The sequence below is a fragment of the Pseudoliparis swirei genome, chromosome 22 (genome assembly GCF_029220125.1).
Source record: "Pseudoliparis swirei isolate HS2019 ecotype Mariana Trench chromosome 22, NWPU_hadal_v1, whole genome shotgun sequence".
Classification (NCBI taxonomy): Eukaryota; Metazoa; Chordata; class Actinopteri; order Perciformes; family Liparidae; genus Pseudoliparis; species Pseudoliparis swirei.
Window position 1 is genome coordinate 2,739,857 of NC_079409.1, and position 24,411 is coordinate 2,764,267.

The 24,411-nt window shown below is 45.0% G+C and overlaps 2 protein-coding genes across 3 annotated transcripts; both read left to right on the forward strand.

The window, feature by feature from the left end:
- Positions 1-1,257: 1,257 nt before the first annotated feature.
- Positions 1,258-19,799, forward strand: dhx16 (DEAH (Asp-Glu-Ala-His) box polypeptide 16). Of its 2 annotated transcripts, XM_056405871.1 has the most exons (21): positions 1,258-1,497; positions 2,362-2,568; positions 3,175-3,410; positions 3,627-3,804; positions 3,901-3,957; positions 4,107-4,361; positions 4,460-4,693; positions 5,045-5,236; positions 5,340-5,450; positions 6,638-6,753; positions 7,800-8,010; positions 8,722-8,820; positions 9,540-9,692; positions 10,912-11,052; positions 11,881-12,043; positions 12,124-12,242; positions 12,461-12,528; positions 13,814-13,976; positions 14,635-14,796; positions 18,373-18,546; positions 19,410-19,799. In XM_056405871.1, exons 2-21 carry the CDS (start codon positions 2,371-2,373, stop codon positions 19,536-19,538), a joined length of 3,159 nt encoding a protein of 1,052 aa, XP_056261846.1. In that variant the 5' UTR covers positions 1,258-1,497; positions 2,362-2,370; the 3' UTR covers positions 19,539-19,799. The 2 variants fall into 2 exon arrangements, with proteins under 2 accessions (XP_056261846.1, XP_056261847.1); XM_056405872.1 differs by lacking the exons at positions 14,635-14,796; positions 18,373-18,546; positions 19,410-19,799 and adding an exon at positions 14,386-14,624.
- Positions 19,800-20,128: 329 nt separating this feature from the next.
- rnf183 (ring finger protein 183) lies at positions 20,129-23,554 on the forward strand. The gene is made up of 2 exons (XM_056405969.1): positions 20,129-20,396; positions 20,934-23,554. The coding sequence occupies exon 2, from the start codon at positions 20,955-20,957 to the stop codon at positions 21,894-21,896; it is 942 nt and encodes a 313-aa protein (XP_056261944.1). The 5' UTR covers positions 20,129-20,396; positions 20,934-20,954; the 3' UTR covers positions 21,897-23,554.
- The last annotated feature ends 857 nt before the right edge of the window (positions 23,555-24,411 follow it).

Consider the following 24,411-nt stretch of genomic DNA (forward strand, 5'->3'; position numbering starts at 1 on the left):
GAATGGAAGAGCAGAGAAGGGTGTTAAACTACAACTCTGCTCCCGGTTCCTGATCTGAACCCTGGGTTGTCATAGATTAAGTCCGGTGATCAACTTGGTCATATTCGCAGAAATGAGACATGCTCCGTCCAGCGTGGGATGAATGCCGTCTCTCCTCATCAGATCAGGCTTTCCCCAGAAAGTCTTCCAGTTGTCTACGTAGCCCACATTATTCGCTGGGCACCACCTCGACAGCCAGCGGTTGAGAGACGACATTCGGCTATACAATTCGTCTGTCTGCAAATTTGGGAGAGGGCCAGAGAAAATTACGGTGTCCGACAACGTCTTGGCATAAGCACACACCGATTCCACATTAATTTTAGTGAGTTCCGAGCGGCGGGCTCGGGCGTCATTACCACCGGCGTGTATTACAATCTGACTGTATCTCCGCTTATCCTTAGCCAGCAGCTTCAAACAAGACTCCACGTCGCCCGCTCTGGCCCCCGGGAGGCACACGACTCTGGTTCCTGACTATAGAGCTCCCGATAACCAGGGTGTGTTCCTCAGCGGGTGTGTCGCTGAGCAGGGAAAACTGGTTCGAAACGTGAAGTGGTTGGTGCACAGCGGGCTTCTGTGTAGACTTACTACTCCTGCGAACAGTTACCCCACGATCCCGGCTGATCGGGCACCACCGGAGAACAGCTAACAGCTGACTGTAGCTCCGCGCCGGCTACGGGAGAGGGCGGGCTAACTAGCATAGCTGTCTGAGCTTCGATAGCGCGGAGCCGTGCATCTAACCCACTTAGACCTGCCTCCAACCTAGCAAATAAACTACACTTGTTGCATGTATCGTTATCATTAAGGGAGGCAGGGGGATAACTATACATGAGACACACTGAGCAAGAGGGAGCGGGAGGGAGAGAAGAAGAAGTCATGCTCGCTGTTGAGCTGGCAACCAGAGCTTACCGGAAGAGTGAGATGATGCGTTCAGGAGCAGCTAAAATGAATGCATATTAGGCACATAATCAAAATGAGAATACCTCATTTGCATATTTATATATATAATGTCAGAGAAATAATACAAAATGGACAAACTAATTGCCTAAATGTAAGTAATAAATCGGAGAACTTTCATGTTGTCACACAAAATGATAAAATCCCGTTCTGATGTAGTTCCCCCGATGGCCGCACCGGGCGGTCAGCGCTGTAGGCTCTCTGATCGGACGCGAGCATTCTGATATGACGTGTTTCCGTTTCCGGCATCAGCGTGCATTGAGCTCAGTTAGCAAAACATATATTGATCGTTTTATTTACGTGGTGTTTTTGTTTGTAATAATTAAGCCACACATATATATATATGTATGTGTATACATGAAAATGGAGGGATGTATCTGTTAAGTGTCCCGACCGGAAGCTCGTGAGCCACAAGTCAAACTAACGGCTCTTTTGTAGCTGGTTAGCCGAGGTAGCTAACACAGCTTGCTACTTCTTCCATAACAACAACGTTGTCGAAAAGTGGTAAGTGAAGTTAATAAAGGGCTCAAAGTAGAGTAACGGTCGGGCTTTTTATCACAACTTTTCAATCTTAAGTAAGCAGAATAGTTTACGAGTGTAGGTAAGAAACGTCACTCAGATATTGTATGTTAGCTACTTAAGCTAAGCAAAAGTTGTTAAGACATCCTTAAAGTACTTCAAAGTAAACTTACTCATGTAGCCAAATGGTCCATTTTAGAATAATTATGTTCATTACAATTCTTGATATACTGGGTAGCTTCTGAAATATGTAGTAATATGTGGACATAATTTCGTACAGTAGCTCCTGCCAGACTTACTGTGAACTATTTGTGACATGCAGTGCAAGAGGATACCGTGGCAGAGCAGCGCAGCGTAATGCACTCTGTGGTAATCTGTCTGATCAGACTTCAGACTTAATAACAAAAATTAAAAAAAATTGAGCGTGCTATGGTAAAAAGAAGATTTTGACCTTTCCATGACCTTGACCTTTGACCCGATCGATCCCAAAGTCTAATCAAATGGTCCCCGGATAATAACCAATCATCCCACCAAATGTCATGCGATTCGGTTTAATACTTTTTGACTTATCCGAATAGCACGCACGCAAACAAATACACGGCGATCAAAACATTACCTTCTGCATTTTCAATGCGAAGGTAATGAGGCGTGCAATAGTTATGTGTCTATTATATACTTATATATGGTCTAAGTATTGCAATGTATGTAGCTTATAGTCATTTTATTGGTGTGTGTGTGTGTGTGTGTCGTCTCCTTTGGGGATCAATTGGGTCATTTTCTGCAGCTTCTCCAACTGTGTTGCTTCCACCTGGATTGTGGATAACAACGTATTTGTCTTGTGCTCCATAGACAGTCACCATGGCCAATCTGGAGCAGTGGGTGAACGACCGTCTCCACGACATCCTCGGGATGAGCGACAGATACGTGTCTCAGTTCATGATCGGCACCGCGCGGAAATCATCGAGCTCCCAAGACTTTGTGACTCGCCTCGAGGAGACGGGCACGATCGACATCGAGCCGAACGTGGTTGCGTTTGCGCAAGAGCTCTTTGACAAGGTAAAGTCTCTCGTCACGCGTTGTTTTGACTTGCCATAACATATTTATTTATATGTACACTACCGTTCAAAAGTTTGGGATCACCCAGACAATTTCGTGTCTTCCATGAAAAATCACACTTTTATTTATCAAATGAATATAAAATGTAGTCAAGACATTGACAAGGATAGAAATAATGATTAATATTTGAAATATTAATTTTGTTCTTCAAACTTCAAGCTCAAAGGAAGGCCAGTTGTATAGCTTATATCACCAGCATAACTGTTTTCAGCTGTGCTAACATAATTGCACGGGTTTTCTAATCAGACATTAGTCTTCTAAGGCGATGATCAAACACAATGTACCATTAGAACACTGGAGTGATGATGAAATGGGCCTCTATACACCTCTGGAGATATTTCATTAGAAACCAGACGTTTCCACCTAGAATAGTCATTTACCACATTAACAATGTATAGTGTGTATTTCTGATTCATTTAATGTTATCTTTATTGAAAAAACAGTGCTTTTCTTTGAAAAATAAAGTCATTTCTAAGTGATCCCAAACTTTTGAACGGTAGTGTACATGGTGGGAATGAAACCTCTAACAATCTGCACGTCTTCTAGATTCCTCGCAAGCAGGTTGTTGAGAAACCGGCCCGGGCGAAGGAACGGGAAGCCATTGAGATGGACAAGAAGAATCGGACGTACACGCTACTGGAGGACAGCGACAGCGACGGAGAAGCTGTGAGGGAAAAGGAGAAGGGGAAAAAGAAAAAGGACAAAGACAAAGGAAACAGAAGGAAGAACTTCAGAAAGAAGAAAGTGAGCGAGTCGTCAAGTGAGGAGGAAGCGCCGAAAAGGTAGTCCAGATATTTCATGCGCATTTTCTTTAATATATGTTTCATATGGTTTCATTTAAATCATTTAAAACATGCTTGAGTAGAGAGATAAATGTATAACAGGAAAGTCATTATTTTTCATTAATATTGAGTTCATCATATTTGTAAATATAGTCTCTGTTGTGGTTTCATCAAATAAGTTTTTTGGTGGAATGCATTTTCTTTTCTAACATCAAGGGGGAATTCAAACCAAGGAGACCAGACGTCTCCCAAGAAAGAGGAGGAAGAGGAGGAGTGGGAAAAGGAAGAAAGAGAGCGACAGCGTGACATTGAAGAGAGAGATGCGTTCGCTGAGCGCGTGAAGCAGAAGGACAAAGACAAGACTCGTAACATAACGGAGAGGACGGACAAGAAGGTGGGAGAGGAGGGAATACCGATACAGCACCTTTTGAAACGTGGCCCACAATGCAATGCAGGTAAACACCTTCGTTGTGCTTTTCCTTCTCTTCAGGCGTATGAGGAAGCTCAGAAGAGGCTGAAGATGGCCGAAGATGATCAGAAGAACATGGTGGGCGAGTTTCTATTTGTGCTGGGGGAAAACTGCTGGGTGTTAAAATATGATGCTTTGGGGAAGAAAGACTAAAATCAGTTCGCTCAAACTTGCACTGTGGACTAAAGTTTCCTCTGTGGACTGAAGTTTCCTCTTTCCTTCTGTAGTTGCCAGAGTTGAGGAAGCGCTCTCGCTGGGATTATCTAAAGAAGAGAGAGGCCGAGAAGCTGGAGGACCTGGAGGCCGAGATCATTGACGACGAGTACCTGTTCCACACGGAGGAGCTCACGGAGAGGGAGAAAAAGGAGTTGGATTACAAACGCACCCTAAGGGACCTGGCGAAGGATTACAAGAAGGCCGGCGTGAAGGAGCACGAGGAGAGGAAGAACAGATACTACATGCCGGAGGAGAAGAGAAACAAGGTAGACACCAGGCCCGTCGCATACGGACACAGCAGTCATGTCTTGCGTGTGTGTTGGTTCGGTTGCTCAACACTCCCCCCCCCCTCCCCGCTGACCAGGAGGTGCCCCAGAGGGACCTGGAGTTGGAGGAGTCTCCAATGGAGCTGGGAGGAGAGCAAGGCCGCTGGGAGGAGGAGAGGCTGAAGACGGCCTCCCTCAGCTTCGGCGCCAAGAGGGAGCGAGAGCTGGGCATGAGGCAGGAGCAGGAGCGGTACCAGCTGATCCTGGAGGAGGACGAGATGATCGAATTCGTCAGCACCGCCATGACCATGAAGGGAACGCGCTCGGAGAAGGTGGGCGTCCTGTCATCTCGCTTTTAGAAATTGTCACTAGTGTCGGGCAATTTACTGCCGAGGCGAGACGGCCAACATGAAGGAGACGCGATTTCAGCAGGTGTGTGTGTGTGTGTGTGTTTGTTCACTAGAAAGTGCATTTGTGCTTTTAGGGGTGACAAGAACATACATGGCCAAGTAAGTCTGAGCTACGGGGCGTCATGTAAATGCTGCAGGCGGCGCTATAATCTCATTCGTGGGCTCTCAGGCTCAGCGTGAGCTCGTCGCTTCTGAGTCGAGTGCGACACCTAGTGGCGACATGCGGTACTTCGTTCCAAAGGAGAGCCGTTCCTCTGACCCTCTTGTGTTCAGGACCAGGAGGAACTGGCTCTGTCCCAGGCGGCGCTGAAGAAGGAGTCCATGCAGGAGGTCCGCCGCAGCCTGCCCATCTTCCCCTACAGAGAGGACCTGTTGGCGGCCATCAACCAGCACCAGATCCTAGTCATCGAGGGGGAGACGGGCTCCGGAAAGACCACCCAGATCCCCCAGTACCTCCTGGAAGACGTGAGTGTCGAATCTTAACGATAACATCGTCACATCCTGGCATTAAACGAGATTAAAAAGCCAGTTTGCGGTTCTACTCATCGACTTCCTGTTCCTCTCTCAGGGCTACACCAAAGGAGGCATGAAGATCGGGTGCACGCAGCCTCGCAGAGTGGCAGCCATGTCGGTGGCAGCCAGAGTGTCTCAGGAAATGGGCGTCAAGCTCGGGAATGAGGTGAGCGAGCGGCACGTCGTCAGGATCCTCTCTCGTAGTCCAGTATTAATTATAGATGGGTCAACTGGATGCAATGTTAGAGCCATCAGGGTTCGTACGGTCATGGAAAACATGGAAATGCCATGGAATTTTATTTTTATGGTTATTTCCAGGCCTGGAAAAGTCCCGGGAAGAAAAAGAAAATCCCCAAAGTTTTGGAAAAAGCCCGAAAATGTTTTATATTATAATGTTTATTTACGCTGAGCTTTCAATAATTGATATGCTTTCGCTCAACAGTGAGTCCTGGTTTTAATAGAGGATATGCAAATACTTCAGGGTCTGTACGGTCATGGAAAACCTGGAAAAGTCCTGGAATTTTAAAACGGTTATTTCCAGACCTGAAAAATTAAATCCCAAAACTTTTGGAGAAGTCGTGTAGATGTGTTTATATTCACATATGTGCAGTTTTTAATATTTAATATGCTTTTTAAAAGAATGACGCTCAGAATATAAGCCGGCATGCATACGCTCTTTGATAGTTTTTTTTATCCATTTTTCTGCGCTGCAAGTGAACGCACCTTAACCCTTGTGTTGCCTTAGGGTCATTTTGACCTCAATCAATATTACACCCTCCCCCCGCCTTAGGATTAATTTGACCCCATTCAATGTTTAATGTCGGTGTTCTTTCGGTAGTCAACAAACAAACATAAAGTGCCTCACACTTAAACTTGGAAAACAATATTAATTCTAATAATTTTCTGGAGGTTTTAATTGCTGGCATCAAATTGAACCCAAAGGGTAAAATATGTTAGTAAATATAAAGGTAACAGGAGGGTGAAACATTGAATCGGGTCAAAATGACCCAAAGGCGGGGGGAGGGTGTAATATTGATTCGGGTCAAAATGACCCTAAGGCAACACAAGGGTTAACTAAAAAGACATGTTTATTCTTTTATTCAAACTATTGTCTCTCATTCATTTGAGTCATTTAAGGTTATAAACTGTATGCTTTGAATCCTCTTTGTTAGTTTAAATACTAAATGTTCTCACTTTTTCATGTTTCACAAAATGTTTGGCCATATAAATTTGGTTTAAAGTCCCGGACACCGATTGGTCCACATGTGCGTGACCCCTGATCTATATATCAATGGAGGGATTTCAGAGTATTGTTGACTAGGTCTTCCCATTGTTCTTTCTCTCCTCCTCCAGGTGGGTTACAGTATTCGTTTCGAGGACTGCACGTCGGAGAGGACCGTGCTCCGCTACATGACGGACGGCATGCTGCTGCGAGAGTTCCTCACCGAGCCCGACCTGGCCAGCTACAGGTAACCGACACGATGAGGTCCTCCATCACTGCTCAGAAGATAACGTCGCCACGCAGTCAATCCACCAGAGAAAAGAGAGAAATGTCATTGTATACATTTTCTTGGTGGTTTTAGAAGTTGTTCCCTCATCAGCCGTGTGTTTGAGCGCTGCTTCACGTCCCAATTTCCCAGTTATTTTTCGGCCCATAAACGTCTCACAGTTCCTCTCCGTCGTCGCTCACGTCTGTCGTTGCTTTTCTGTATTTACTGAGCGCCCGTCTGTATTACTCAGCGTTCGTACGGTCATGGAAAACCTGGAAAAATCCTGAAATTTGTCAATGGTTATTTCCAGGCCTTGGAAAAAAAAGAAAATCCCCAAAAGTTTTGGAAAAGTCCTGGAAAAGTGTTAAATTCATGTGTTCATTCACGCTGAGTTTTAAATAATTAATATGCTTTTTAAAAGAAAGACGCTCTAAATATTAGCCGGCATATACGCTCTTTCATACTCGCAAATTTCCGCGCTGCAAGTGAACGCACCGTAATTGAAAAGACATAAATGTTTATTCTTTTGATCTAAACTATTGTCTCTCATTCATTTAAGGTTATTTACTGTATGCTTTGGAATCCTCTTTGTTAGTTTAAATACAACATTTTCTCATTTGTTCATGTTCTACACGGGGTTCTCACGGTCATGTAAAGCTTGGAAAAGTCATGGAATTGTTAAATGGTTATTTCCAGGCCTGGAAAGGTCCTTGAAAAAAATTAAACCCCAAAACTTTTGGAAAAGTCATGGAAATTTGTTATATTCATATGTTAATTTACACAGTTTGATTCAAAGAATAAAGATTTGTAGATATATTTATTCTTTGAATCAAACTATTGTCTCTCATTTGTGTCATTTAAGTTTTATACTCATGTATACACCGAGATTTCACATGTTTGGTCATGCAAATTTCATGGAAAGGTCATGGAAAGGTCATGGAAATCTATTGGTCAACATGTGCATGACCCCTGCTTACTGTACGAGTTGTGCTTCACCCTGCCGCCCCTCTCTCTCTTCACCCAAGTGTGATCCTCATCGACGAAGCCCACGAGCGGACGCTGCACACGGACATCCTGTTCGGCCTGATTAAGGACATCGCCCGGTTCCGGTCCGACCTGAAGGTTCTGGTGGCCAGCGCCACTATGGACACGGAGCGCTTCTCCTGCTTCTTCGACGACGCGCCCGTCTTCAGGATCCCCGGCAGGAGGTTCCCGGTGGACATCTTCTACACTAAAGTAAGAACTAGCATCTTCTTTATACGCTTAATACGGCACATAATACTTTAAAAATATACTCTGCCGTTACTGCAGTCACTTAGAAATGAACTTATCTTTCAATCAAGATAACATTAAATGAATCATAAACACTCTCTACATAGTTAATGTGTACATGACTATTCTCTGGTGTTAATAAAGTCTCTACAGAGGTGTGTAGAGGCCCATCTCCAGTGTTCTGATGGTACATTGTGTTATCGCCTTAGAAGACTAGCGGAGGGGTATAAAACTCTTTGTGTGAGCGCAGCTAGTGTATATAAATAAATAATATATATATATATGGATAAATAATATATATTTTAAAAAAATATATATATAATATCAATAAAATCTAAAAAAATATATTATATAAATTAAAAATAAATAATATATAAATATTAAACATTATAACCTTGGAATGTCTTGAATATATTTTATATTCATTTTGCAATTAATTAGATACATAAGTGTGAGTTTTCATGGAAAACACCAAATTGTCTGGGTGACCTCAAACCTTTGGACTGTAAGTGTGTATATAATTGGTGAATTTGTTGTTGCAAGATGAAAACGTGGATATTGAAACTCTTTCTTCCCCGGCTACCTCCAGAGAAAACATTACTCCCAAACAATTTATTTCCCACCCCAAACCAGAGTGTCCTGTTGATGCCGGTGTGTGTATGTTGTGTTCTCAAGGCTCCAGAGGCCGACTACCTGGAGGCCTGCGTGGTGTCGGTGCTCCAGATCCACGTCACCCAGCCTACCGGAGACGTGCTGGTCTTCCTCACCGGACAGGTAGAGTTTATGTGAAATGGGACGTTGGAGACAGAATCATCCTAAAGATTTTTAAAGAAAACTTGTGTATATATGTATATATCGAATATTGTGAGAGGGCAAGCTATTATTTTTGTAATCATTTTTACTCATGTATGTTAGCAGATAAGAAGGAAACAGCAGCCCAGGGAGAGATTTATATATATTTTTAAAAGCCAATCAATGTAAACTATTGTTATGGATGAAATGAGGTAACCTCTTCTCTAGTAATGCTCATGGTCAGTTATCACTTCACACAGGGTTCATACGGTCATGGAAAACCTGGAAAGTCATGGAATTTAAAAATAGTTATAATAAGTCCTTGAAAAAACATTTTATTCCAACATTTTTGGAAAAGTCATGGAAAATGTGTTATTTTCATATGTTAATTCACACAGTTTAATTAAATGAATAAACATTTATATAAATATTTATTCTTTTAATCAAACTATTGTCTCTCCTTTATTTGTGTTATTCAAGGTTTATTAATTACTCATGTATACACCGAGATTTTACAACATTTTTGGTCATGGAAATTTGTTTTAAAGTAATTTAAAAGTCATGGAAAAGTTATGGAAAATTAATTTTAAAGTCATAGGAAATTCATGGGAAAGTTATTTAAAAGTCATTAAAAAGTCATTTGGAAGTCCTGTAAGCCCGTTGGTCAACATGTGTATGAACCCTCCCGTGTTTTCTCGCAGGAAGAGATAGAAACGTGTTGCGAGCTGCTCCAGGAGCGATGCAGGCGGCTCGGCTCTAAGATAGCGGAGCTGATGGTGCTCCCCATCTACGCCAACCTGCCGTCGGACATGCAGGCGAAGATCTTCAACCCGACTCCGCTGGGAGCCCGTAAGGTGAGACCAGCTGTGATTGTTTCCCATGACAATGAGCTCTCTGGGTCACTGTCGGAATAATATTTCAACCTTGGCAGATAAAATGGTCCGTAGACCCGTTTATTTCTTCGCGAGGCATAAATGAAGACAATAGTTCTCTGCTATCCAATCAGATTAAATGTCAATGCTGTTATTCACCAATGGAGGCCGCTGTAAACTCTGTATCCAACACTGGTGGACAGGTTGAAGTCTTTGTTCCCATTGTTCCACCATGAGATGTAATCTTCCTCTCAACTAGTGCAAGAGCCACAGGTGTATTGTTTTATAAATATGAATTTCAGGAAAGTTTAAAATTTACTTTCTGAATTACAGAATAATTTAAGTGAGTGACAGACGCTCCCTGGACGGAGATGTAATGACGTCGTGACAGCAGCAGGTGGAACGCAACGAGCTGCATTAGGCACTAGAGAAGATAGTTTTTCTATCGTAACATATCGTAACGTAACGTAACATATCGTAACACATCGTAACACATCGGAACACATCGGAACAGATCGTAACATACCGGAACAGATCGTAACATACCGCAACAGATCGTAACATACCGTAACAGATCGTAACATACCGTAACAGATCGTAACATACCGTAACATATCGTAACATACCGCACATACCGTAACATATCGGAACATACCGGAACATATCGCAACATATCGTAACATATCGTAACATACCGTAACATATCGGAACATACCGTAACATATCGGAACATACCGGAACAGATTGTAACATACCGCAACATATCGGAACATACCGTAACATACCATAAGATACCGTAACATACCGTAACATATCGTAACATATCGCAACATATCTTATCATATCGTGACATACTGTATGATATCGTATTAGCGTAACAAAGTTTATTTATTTTGTGTATGTAGTTAATGTTTTTTCCCCCCATCAAATACAGACAAAGTAAAGAATGATAGGATCTCGTGTTCGCGTGAGGAACGCCGCTACACCTAGTTTGGGAGTCGCTCACTCACTTTATCTCTCTCTCCACTGTGTGTTCTCTCTCTCGCTCCCACCTGTGTGTTATCTCCCCCTTTCCCCCCCTGTGTGTGCTCTCTCTCTCCCCTGCATTCTCTCTCTCTCTCTCCCTTGTGTGTTCTCTCTCTCCCCTGTGTGTTCTCTCTCTCTCCCCCCTGTGTGTTCTCTCTCTCCCCTCAATCAAAAGGTGGTGGTGGCGACCAACATCGCCGAAACCTCTCTGACTATCGACGGCATCATCTACGTGATCGACCCGGGCTTCTGCAAACAGAAGAGCTACAACGCCCGCACCGGCATGGAGTCGCTCATCGTCACGCCTTGCTCAAGGGTAGGGGCGCTACTCTCTCATCGCCACGCCTTGCTCAAGGGTAGGGGCGCTACTCCCCCCCACTGACGGGAATCCAGGAGCATTACTAATAAATTGGGGCTCTTTTTGAAACTTGTGAAATAACATTTAACCTTTGTTAAAAAAAATTATAAATATACTTATTTCGGCTAACATGATATGAGCAACAGTCATAAATATGTCAATAATAAGACTATTAGGCAATAATAACACTATTAGGCAATATTAAGACTATTAGACAATAATAAGCCTATTAGGCAGTAATAAGACTATTAGACAATAATAAGCCTATTTGGCAGTAATAAGACTATTAGGCAGTAATAAGACTATTAGGCAGTAGTCTACAGATTAAAAGTGTTTTCTTAGATTGTTTGAACAAAAAACATAAACCAGATTCAATGTTATTCTTATTTCTTTGTGGTTATTTCTTGTTATTTAAACAACCATTAACAATTCTAACTTATTTTTTTATAACTAAAAAATTATATTTATTGGTTTGTTGTGTACCTACCGAGTACAGACAACACAGATAGGACACACAACAAAGAACAAAAATAAAACAATATTAAATTATCATAATCATTAGAGGACATTATGGGGCATTGTTTCGTCTTTGAGTGACATCAGGGGCAAAATATTATTTTCTAGGGTCAGTTTTGCCCTCGTGTATTTCTGACATGCCTTGCTCCTGGGTATTTGCCCTCTGTTCTTACTGGAGTTTAACAAGCGCGAAGAGGAGGCGGAGCTTAAGAGTGTGTCAGTCTCTTGTTTCTCAACATTTGTTGCCACCGTTTCCGTGTCGCTCTCCAGGCGTCGGCCAACCAGAGGGCGGGCCGTGCAGGCAGAGTGGCTGCTGGGAAATGTTTCCGGCTGTACACGGCCTGGGCCTTCAAACACGAGATGGAGGAATCGACGGTGCCCGAGATTCAGAGGACCAACTTGGGAAACGTCGTCCTGCTGCTGAAGAGTTTAGGTGAGCACGAGGACTCGCGGCTCGGATGTCATGACGAGTGAAGAGATGCTGTGGTTGTGCAATAATATGCTTTCCTTTAGGGATCAATGACCTCATTCACTTTGACTTCATGGACCCGCCCCCTCATGAGACTCTGGTCCTGGCTCTGGAGCAGCTCTACGCCCTGGGAGCGCTCAACCACCTGGGAGAGCTCACCAAGGTACATCACTCCTCCAATTACACAGTTGACTCCTTTTATGATAACTACCTGTCAAATGGAATGTGACGCTCGAGGCTCTCGAGGCTCTTGTGACATTTTATTTATCTCCAAGCTCGTCTTGTGAATCAGATATTATTGAGGACGTGAGCGTGTGACTGACTGCATTGTCGGTGAGGTTGTTGTTTATTTAATGTCTTCCCCTGCTTGTTGTTGTTCAGCTGGGTCGCAGGATGGCTGAGCTGCCGGTGGACCCCATGCTGAGCAAGATGATCCTGGCCTCCGAGCAGTGAGTCTCCGCTCTGTGTTCATGTGGCAGGACGCAGACACATCCAAATGGCATACAGAGCAGAATGGGACGTGCACTTATTGTAGTTGTAAATAAGGGTTTGAAGCTCAATTCTTCAGGCGGGAGAATGTTGATAATGTATCTCAGTAAGTTACTGCAGGGCTCCAGACTAACTTTTTTTACTAGGAGCACAGTGGCCCCTAACTTAAAATTTTAGGGGCGCAAGCTGAAAATTTAGGGGCGCATACTATAAATCGACTTGCAAAGTGTTCTTCTTTGGCAATGAAATACGCCGTGTTAAACTTCAATAGCAATTCGCAGGGCTCTCAAGTTTTGAAGACAGGCAAGAGTGACATCCCCCCCCCCTTCTTCATTGGTTGCTAGATTGAATCTTACCCAGATACGGGTTGTTTTCTGATTGGCTATTGTGTAGCCCATTTCTTTTTTTGATTGGCTGATAAGTGGCTCCTCACAGCAGAACTCCAGGGGAGCGCTTGATTCCTCCACGGTGAGGGCAGCGCGGCCAGCTCGTGTTGCCGCGCTGCGGCACATTAAAACATTAAATAGCCGAGAGTTTTTTTCAGCGTGAGAAATACGATGTGTGGCGGGAGTGCGTGACTTAAGACCGAAATGCGTGAGTCTCACGCTCAATGCGTGACACTTGAGAGTCCTGAATTCGGCCTCCTCGGCGCACTGGTTAGCAGCCTCTTGTCTTCTAAATGCGACTGGGAGTGGAGCTGCACTTTCATTGCACAGGTCGCGGCACATTTTATGTTTCAGACAGGCGTTGTGTTTGATCAGCGTGTCGTGTTTTAATTGTGTCGTGCCAGTCTTATCAGCACATTTCGTGTTCCCAGCATGTTGTGGGAATCGACAGCATAATGTACAGTTCATTGAATTGGTCTCCCTGAAATACCTCAGCCAGGTGAACTCGCGCAGCCACTCATCGCGAAAGCTGAATTTCGCCACGACAGGCCAGCCTTCTTCTTCTTCTTCTGTTTTCGTCTCCTTTCTTCTTCTTCTGGAGTTAATGTCGGTTAGCAAACCAGTCATTCAGGCATTACCGCTAACTATAGTGGGCTGAAGTGTAGAACAAGTTTGTCAGCAACAAAAATATTTAATAACAACAACAAAAAAATCTGCGAATTTACTGGTCGCGCATGCGCGAGTTGATGAAAAATGTACTCGCACTGTGTCTAATTTTAGGCGCAAAATGCGACCATTTGGTCGCAGTCTGGAGCCCTGTACTGATATATTATCTTTATATTTTCCCGTCTCCTTCCAGGTACAAGTGTTCAGAGGAGGTGTTGACGATTGCCGCCATGCTGTCGGTGAACAACTCTATTTTCTACCGGCCCAAAGACAAGGTGGTGCACGCTGACAACGCCCGGATGAACTTCGTGGTGCCGGGCGGAGACCACCTGGTGCTGCTCAACGTCTACACACAGGTAGGAGCCATGCCTTCTAGTGAGCTCATAGGTGGTGTTTATCTATTGAGCCCGAGAAATTGTGTCTGTGCTCATTAGTTGTGATTAAAAACAAACTGACACTGGGTGAATTTATATTATTATATTTATATTTATTTTATATATATATATTTATTTATTTTGTATATATTATATATATAGAAATAATATATATGTATAATATATAATTTCTATATATTATATATATATATTATTTATATTATATTATACATATATATATAATTTATATATTTATAATATATATACATATGTATACAAAATAAATAAAACCAGCAAATGTATTTATTCTTATTTTCGGCGTTTTGCAGCACCTGGTACACTTTACGGTAATTGATCCCTTTTTGGCTTTTCATAACAATCCGTCCAATAGTTTTGGGGACATTTCACTCCAGAACCACACGGGGGAACCTGCTGGTTGCGCAAGAGGGAACGTCGTGCGGGTTCATCCTCAGGGGAACGCGAGTGTGTGAACGACCTCTCATCCCATCCAGTAGCAGATGTTCTTCTGTCTTCAGCACGGCTGAAACAGAAAAGACGGAACTAATATATCCACAGTTAGTGTTTATTTCCTGAGATACTTCTCTCAATGTGGGTGAACCGCGGCGTCTTTCTCCCGCAGTGGCTGGAGAGCGACTACTCCACCCAGTGGTGCTACGAGAACTTCATCCAGTTCCGCTCCATGAGGAGAGCCCGCGACGTCCGGGACCAGCTGGAGGGTCTGATGGACCGCATCGAGGTGGAGGTGGTGAGCTCCCAGGGGGACAGCCTGCCCATCCGCAAGGTCAGTGCTGCGCAACAGGGAGTCCTGGTTTTAACAGAGGATACGCCAATACTTCAGGGTCCGTACGCTCATGGGGAACATGGAAAAGTCCCGGAATTTTAAAACGGTTATTCCCAGACCTGAAAAATTAAATCACAAATCACAAAAGTTTTGGAAAAGTCGTGTAAATGTGTTTATATTCACATATGTGCATTTACGCTGAGTTTTAAATAATTAATATGCTTTTAAAAGAAAGACGCTCTAAATATAAGCCGGCATTCGCTCTTTCATACTCGCAGCGCACATTTTTCCGCGCTGCAAGTGAACGCACCTTAACTAAAAAGATGTAAATGTTTATTCTTTTAACCCTTGTGTTGCCTTCGGGTCATTTTGACCCGATTCAATATTTAACCCTCCTGTCGCCTTCGGGTCAATTTGACCCGATTCAATGTTTAATGTCGGTGTTCTTTCGGGAGTCAACAAACAAACATAAAGTACCTCACACTTAAACTTGGAAAACAATATTAATTCTAATAATTTTCTGGAGATTTTAATAGCTGGGGTCATATTGACCTCAAGGGTAAAATATGTTAGTAAATATAAAGGTAACAGGAGGGTTAAACATTGAATCGGGTCAAATTGACCCGAAGGCAACACAAGGGTTAATCTAAACTTTTGTCTCTCATTCATTTTAGTCATTTAAGGTTATACACTGTAAGCTTTGGGATTCTCATTGTTAGTTTAAATACGACATTTCATCACTTCATGTTTACACTGAGATTTAAAACATGTTTGGTCATTTACATTTGGTTTAAAGTCCTGGACACCGATTGGTCGACATGAGGATGAACCTGTTCATTGGTCATGTGATGAACCTGTTCATTGGTCATGTGATGAACCTGTTCATTGGTCATGTGGATGAACCTGTTCATTGGTCATGAGGATGAACCTGTTCATTGGTCATGTGGATGAACCTGTTCATTGGTCATGAGGATGAACCTGTTCATTGGTCATGAGGATTAACCTGTTCATTGGTCATGAGGATGAACCTGTTCATTGGTCATGAGGATGAACCTGTTCATTGGTCATGTAGATGAACCTGTTCATTGGTCATGAGGATGAACCTGTTCATTGGTCATGTGGATGAACCTGTTCATTGGTCATGTGGATGAACCTGTTCATTGGTCATGAGGATGAACCTGTTCATTGGTCATGAGGATTAACCTGTTCATTGGTCATGAAGATGAACCTGTTCATTGGTCATGTGATGAACCTGTTCATTGGTCATGTGGATGAACCTGTTCATTGGTCATGTGATGAACCTGTTCATTGGTCATGTGGATGAACCTGTTCATTGGTCATGTGGATGAACCTGTTCATTGGTCATGTGATGAACCTGTTCATTGGTCATGAGGATGAACCTGTTCATTGGTCATGTGGATGAACCTGTTCATTGGTCATGTGGATGAACCTGTTCATTGGTCATGAGGATGAACCTGTTCATTGGTCATGTGGATGAACCTGTTCATTGGTCATGAGGATGAACCCTGTTCATTGGTCATGAGGATGAACCTGTTCATTGGTCATGTGGATGAACCTGTTCATTGGTCATGAGGATGAACCTGTTCATTGGTCATGTGATGAACCTGTTCATTGGGGATGAACCTGTTCATTGGTCATGTGGATGAACCTGTTCATTGGTCATGAGGATGAACCTGTTCATTGGTCATGAGGATGAACCTGTTCATTGGTCATGTGATGAACCTGTTCATTGGTCATGTGATGAACCTGTTCATTGGTCATGAGGATGAACCTGTTCATTGGTCATGTGGATGAACCTGTTCATTGGTCATGAGGATGAACCTGTTCATTGGTCATGTGGATGAACCTGTTCATTGGTCATGAGGATGAACCTGTTCATTGGTCATGAGGATGAACCTGTTCATTGGTCATGTGATGAACCTGTTCATTGGTCATGTGATGAACCTGTTCATTGGTCATGAGGATGAACCTGTTCATTGGTCATGTGGATGAACCTGTTCATTGGTCATGAGGATGAACCTGTTCATTGGTCATGTGGATGAACCTGTTCATTGGTCATGAGGATGAACCTGTTCATTGGTCATGTGATGAACCTGTTCATTGGTCATGTGATGAACCTGTTCATTGGTCATGTGATGAACCTGTTCATTGGTCATCCTGTTCATTGGTCATGTGGATGAACCTGTTCATTGGTCATGAGGATGAACCTGTTCATTGGTCATGTGGATGAACCTGTTCATTGGTCATGAGGATGAACCTGTTCATTGGTCATGTGGATGAACCTGTTCATTGGTCATGTGGATGAACCTGTTCATTGGTCATGTGATGAACCTGTTCATTGGTCATGAGGATGAACCTGTTCATTGGTCATGTGGATGAACCTGTTCATTGGTCATGAGGATGAACCTGTTCATTGGTCATGTGGATGAACCTGTTCATTGGTCATGTGATGAACCTGTTCATTGGTCATGAGGATGAACCTGTTCATTGGTCATGTGTATGAACCTGTTCATTGGTCATGTGGATGAACCTGTTCATTGGTCATGTGATGAACCTGTTCATTGGTCATGAGGATGAACCTGTTCATTGGTCATGAGGATGAACCTGTTCATTGGTCATGAGGATGAACCTGTTCATTGGTCATGTGATGAACCTGTTCATTGGTCATGAGGATGAACCTGTTCATTGGTCATGTGATGAACCTGTTCATTGGTCATGAGGATGAACCTGTTCATTGGTCGTGTGGATGAACCTGTTCATTGGTCATGTGGATGAACCTGTTCATTGGTCATGTGGATGAACCTGTTCATTGGTCATGAGGATGAACCTGTTCATTGGTCATGTGGATGAACCTGTTCATTGGTCATGAGGATGAACCTGTTCATTGGTCATGAGGATGAACCTGTTCATTGGTCATGTGGATGAACCCCTGAGTCGGGCCGGTAACTCGACGGGAGGAAGTTGTAGTAAAAAGCCGATCTATAAAAGCCCTGAAGGCCTCGCCATGAAAGGCCGTAGTCGTCTACGAGAAGGTTCCTCAAACGCACCGCGTGTCAATATTTGCTTGTCGACTCCGCCTCGAGCTGCTGTCGGCAGCATCACACGGTAGAGCGAGGTCAAAGGTCACCCTCAGATACAGCAGCCTTCTGGTATCAGGGTGGTGTTGTGAACCCTAAACCGATTAGAGGGCGTTTGTTTTCCTAGTCGGGTTACGCCTTTTCTGTTCTTTTCTTTTTTAATATCTTGCAGCCAAAATGTTGCAGAAGTGATCCTGGAACTGCTTTTATGAATCAAAGGTCAATCGATCATTTAACAAATAAATAACTGACACGAGGGAAATGGGTCATTTTAGAGCGTTTAGTTGCTTATTTGTTTTAGTCTGAGTTTCCCCCTGAAGCAGCGTGTGGTCGTCTCTCGGGTCTCATCTCGGGTCTCATCTCGGGTCTCATCTTCAACGTTCATCGAGCTTCAAGACGCATGGCGAGTGTCTGATGCTTCACACCTTTCTAAGCTTTGATTCTCTCTCTCTCTCTCTCTCCCCCCCCCCCCCCCCAGTCGGTGACGGCGGGGTACTTCTACCACACAGCGCGGCTCAGCAAAGGCGGCTACAAGACGGTGAAGCACCAGCAGACGGTGTACGTTCACCCCAACAGCTGCCTGTTCGAGGAGCAGCCGCGCTGGCTCATCTACCACGAGCTGGTGTTCACCACCAAGGAGTTCATGAGACAGGTCGGACCACACAGCGCCGCTCGGAACCACACAGAACCCCTCAGAACCAATTGGAACCCCTCAGAACCACTCAGAACCAATCAGAACCACTCAGAGCCCAAGGAAAATTCCGTGGAAAAAAATGTAATTCCCAAAAGTTTTGGAAAAGTCCTGGAAAATTAGTTCCAAAGTTTGGGGTCACTCAGACAATGTGGTGTCTTCAATGAAAACTCTCACTTATTTATCTAATGAATTTCAAAATTAATATAAAATATAGTCAAGACATTGAAAAGGTTAGAAATAATTATATATATATTTAATTTATTATTTCTATTTTATTTATGAATATATGTATTTATTCATATATATATATATTTTGTTCTATTTATTTATTTTTATATACTACCATTCAAAAGTTTGGGGTCACCCAGACAATTTGTTGTTTTCCATGAAAACTCACTTATTTATCAAATGAATATAAAATCTAGTCAAGACATTGACGAGGTTGTAAATAATTATTTTTATTGTAAATATTAATGTTGTTCTTCTTGTGGCTCAAAGGAAGGCCAGTGTTATAGCTTCTCTCAGCAGCATAACTGTTTTCAGCTGCGCTCACATAAAAAAGGGTTTTCAAGGGTTTTCTACCCCTCCGCTAGTCTTCGAAGGCGATAACACAATGTACCACTAGAACACTGGAGATGGGCCTCTACACACCTCTGGAGAGACTTCATTACACACCAGAGAATAGTCATCTACACATTAACTATGTAGAGAGTGTTTATGATTCATTTAATGTTGTCTTCATTGATAAAAACCGAGCTTTGGTAGTATAAGCATCCACACATGGCCTGACCCCCCCCCCCCCCCCCCTCTCTCTCTCTCAGGTGATCGAGATCGACAGCGGCTGGCTGCTGGAAGTGGCTCCTCACTACTACAAGAGCAAAGAACTGGAGGACAGCAGCAGCAAGAAGATGCCCCGCAAGCAGGGCAAGGCCAAGGAGGAGCTGGGCTGAGTGGGGGGGGGGGCAGTGTGGCTCCATGGCCCTCCCCTGTTGGCTCTGACCCCCTCACGGGTTAATCATGAACCTGTGTGTCTGGGACTCAGTGGGCGGGGCCTGCCGCTCATTAACCAACCGGACGGACTCTCTGTTGACTTTTGTCACATTGTGAAACCTCCACCAGACCGATGTCCAAACGACTGGCTTTACTCTCCGTATCTTGTTTATTTTTGGATGTTCTGTTTGTTTTCTACACCAATAAAAGTTTTACAGCCACTGGTTCTGTGTCGGCCGGCGGGTCATGAGTTCTGACGGGTTTCTCTCCGGGGGAGTCGAACACACGGCCTGCTGTCCTGCCGGGGGAGTCGCGCAACACGTCTTTTTTAAATAACCAAAATTGACATTAAAAAGCGTCCAGAAGATGTGACATCATAACAAGCTGTAAGAACTAACGCCACGCTCAGCTGGTGAGCCAATCAGAGCGCAGCGGGATGGCGCTGGTCATTTATTAACCCCTTCATTCCGTGTGTGTGTGTGTGTGTGTGTGTGTGCGTGTGCGCGTGTGTGCGTGCGTGCGTGTACTCACTCACATGCAACACACAGACACACGAACAAAAAAACACAAATATTCCCGGCAGCTCGCCTCAACAGGTCCAACTGGTCGGAGGAGGAGGAGGAGGAGGAGGCGGCATAAGGAGGAGTGTTCCCAGGAGGCAGTGCTCCGGCACCAGATATGAGAGGAGGAAGACGAGGAGGAGAAGAAGACTTCCCCGAGTGAAGACTTTCTCTCAGTTATGAAGTTTGGTGCGTATTCCACCTGGACCGGCACACACGGGGACTGTTGACGTGTGCCGCCCTTCATCACCGCAGCAGGTCAGTGTGTGTGTGTGTCTGTGTTTGTATGTATGTGTGTCTCTGTGTGTGTAGTTGGTTTATTGATACGGGTCAGTTAACATTAATGAACATGTGTGTGTCTCTCGAGGCTCGATGTAACTAAACTAAACTCCTCACGCTCGCGGTGCTTCGTGTTTCTGTCTTTATTTAAACTCACACTTATTCTAAAAAGCTCCCAGAATGCATTTCTCTACAATCAGGGGAGGAAATCAGCCTCTTAAAATAAAAATAAAGTCCCCTGTGTGTAAACCTGGTGAGATGCCAATGGGGCCTGTTGATCGCCATGACGACCACCAACACCCGGCCTGACCCGGGTCGCTCCACCGGTTCTCCTGAGGTTCTGTTCCTTTAAAACAAACACAGAGAGGCGTTATCAGAGAGTCGCCACGCGCTGAGTCAATAAAATAGAATCGGCAGATAGCCGAGACAATAGAGACGGCCGATAGCCGGAGAGACGCCTCGAGGCCTCGGGGCATTCCTGATGTCTGAGTGAACTCCAGCTTCTTTCCTCCACAGCTCCTCGGATCCTCATCCACCATGAGCGGCGGGGACCGGGAGGGGCCCGGCGGACCGCTGGCCCCCAACGTCAAACCCAAGCTGCTCCAGAAGGAGGCGAACAGCAAGGAGGACGCGTGGAGGAAGGAGAAGCCCTCGCGGGCCCGGAGGTCCGTCAGCACCAGCTCGGAGAGGACGGAGCGGAGCAGGAGGAGGGAGCGGGACCACCGGGGCCGGGCGGACCGGAGGCGGCGGGGGAGGAGCGAGGAGGCGCGGGGGGGCCGGGACCGGAGGGCCGGAGAGAGGAGGGCGCCGCCGCCCGGGGACGAGGTGGAGGATACGGAGTGCGCCGTGTGCTTCTGCTCCTACGACAACGTGTTCCGGACCCCCAAGCTGCTGGCGTGCGGACACACCTTCTGCCTGGAGTGCCTCGCGCGCATCAACGTGGCGTCCGCCGAGCTCAAGACGCTTTGCTGCCCCGTGTGCCGCGAGTTCACCGAGCTGCCGCACGGCCGCGACCTGCCGCGCCTCGGCAACAACCAGGACGTCATCGGCAAGCTGCCGGCGGCCATGCGCACGGCGCGCAGCATCCGCTTCAAGCGCAGCCGCGGCAAGCTGCTGCTGAAGAGCCCGCCGCGCGGCGCCGCGGCGCCCGGCTTCTTCACGCTGCTCAAGAAGAAGAGTCCACCGGCGGCGGCGGGAGAGGGAGAGGGAGGCGACCTCCACCTGGGCGCCCTGGAGCAAGGCATCGCCCCGGCCACCGTGGTGGACGTGGGCCGGCCGCCCAGCCGGGTCAGAGGTCGCCTGCGCCGGCTGTTCCGCTCGGACCAGTGCTACTACGTGGTGGTGGCGGCCATCGCCACCGTCACCGTGGCGCTCATGCTGGTGGGCATCCTGGCCTTCGTCATCCTCCCCAGGCTGAGCATCAACCCGCCGCCGCCGGGGCCCGGGGGCAACCAGACGGTGCCCGGGGCCCCGAACTAGAATGGGGGGGGGGGGTCACAGAGGTCACCTCGTGTTGTGGTTGTTCGGCGGTGGCGTTGAGAGGAGCGGCGCGGCGCGGGGAAGCCGTCAGCGGCTGAAACGAAATGAAGGAAAACAAGAGCGGCAACATTTTTTATTCTTTTTTTATTTTTAGACGGAGGACACACACACACACAGACACACACACACGCAGAGAGACACACACAGGCTGCTCGAGGTTGCACACACAGATAATAAACACAGCCACACAAGGGCAAACGTGTAGGTTTGTTGTTGTTGTTGTTTGCACGTTGGTCGTTACTGTGAACGGCAGCGTAAAGGAACCGTCCATCATTATTATTATACGCTGTAAATGTGGAAACGACCCCAACACACGATAAAAAACAGATTTATAATCTGACATTTTTGTTTCTTTTTTCTTCTTTGCTCTTCCTCCTTCTTCCTCACCCTCTTCCTCCTCCTCCTCTGCCTTCTTCTTCCTCCTCATTTTTCTTCTACTTATTTTACTTCTTTTTCTTCATCCTCCTCCTCATTCTTCTAATTTTTCTTCATCCTCCTCATTCTTCCTCTTCCTACCTCCTCACTTCTTCCTCCTCCTGTGTGGAGTGACAACAGGCCATGATGCCTTCAGGGAACCAGCAGGCTTTCTCCAGACACCCGATACCCTCCGGTGATGTAAAAAGACAGTGGACAGGAGGGGGGGGGGGGCTGCCGCTCCTCTCTGTTGCCAGGCAGACTAACCTGTTTGACAACATACATGTTCCAGGGTGTCTGTGTTGCCAGTGATATTTAATCTCATGGCCATAACATGTGGGCGGGGCCTCATGGAGGATCAAAACAAACTGCAGGGAGAACAAAATAAAAGTTTTTCCTGCAGCTTTTTTATTTAATCTCCCGTGTTGTGAGTGTTCAGTCAGCAGGTTACACAACGCAGCAGCACTCTCTGCAGTATTTAAAACTACAAACTAATCACGACTCCATTCATCCGATCAAGACTTTACATCAGAAGCTGAGACCAGCCAAGTATTCAGGTCCTCTCCTCAGTGTTGTCCATGTCAGACACTTTGACCTTTAGAAATCCTGCATCTGTAATAGAGCAACAGTAAAAGTTCTGCAGAAAAATGGCAGATCATTATTTTATGATTAATGCATCAATGAATACGCCTTTGTTTGAGCTTGTGGAGCCGCAGCTATATAGTTTTAACCTTGTGTACGAAAAGGTTGTGAAATGATTTGTGTTCTAAAAATGGGAAAACATGTGAGGACTATGCACCATAAAGTAGTTTTTTATATATTTTTATTGTATATTTTATTCTTTTTGACATGAACTATTGATATTTTTGCTATTCCATGTAAAATCTGAAAAGTTGATTGGAAAGGTACACATTTTTCTCAATGGCAGGGTTTATACACATGTTGACCGATGGATTTCCAGGACTTTTCCAGGACTTTAAATTACCAAACATTGTGTGCAATCTTGGTGTATACATGAACAATTGAGAACATGTCGTATTTTATACTAACAATGAGAATCCCAAAGCACACAGCGTAAATTAACACGTGAATATAACACATTTCCGTGACTGTTGCAAAACTTTTGTGATTACATTTTTTACAGGACTTTCCCAGGCCTGGAAATAAATATTTTTTAAACTACATGACTTTTCCAGGTTTTCCATGACAGTGGAGTATACTGGAACACTAAGTAGGCCATACTTGAGTTAATGTGGTTCCGTCTCTGGGGTCCGTCTATAACCCGGGTTGCGTTGCACATGTTGCCGATACTCCAGGACATGCGGGTAAACCGTGTCACGCGAAACTTTCCCATCCCGCCGGGGACGCGCACTCCGCTGCGCGCTCCCGCTGACACGCCCACCGACATCTCGCCTGCCTCGAGTAGACACGTGCTCTCAAATAAATCAAAAGATTAAATCACGAGACGTGTGCCATATGTAAAATAGTGTTTGGGGAGAAAACCGGCGGATTCGCGCGCGGTGGCGGCAGCAGCCCACGCGACCTCCTGCAGCAGCACGACGGCCTGCAGGTGAGCGTGAGGAGACGTGACGTGGATCCAAAACCATACACAGAAACATGAAGCCCTGCACGCACTGCGCATGTCACTTCAACTGGCCCCCTGGTGGACGATTACAGTAATGTCAGTGGCTTCATGTATTGTTAAGCCCACACACAGAACCATGAGGGTGTCATCTGGAACCGGAAATGAGTTAATTTAATGACCTATAAAGGTGTCTCAAAGAACCTTAAAAAAGGGTTCTTTAAGGCACCATTTATGGTGCCTCAAAGAATCTTTCAAACCAGGGTTCTTTAGAGAACCATTTCCTTAAAGAGTTCTTTGAAGAACCTACAAAGAATCTCAAAGAATCTTAAAAATGGTTCTTTAAGGCACCATTTCTGGTTCTACAAAGAACCTTTCAAACCAGGGTTCTTAAAGAACCATTTCCTTAAAGGGTTCTTCAAAGAAAAACTTAATATCTTCAAGTTCCTTTTTATTTTT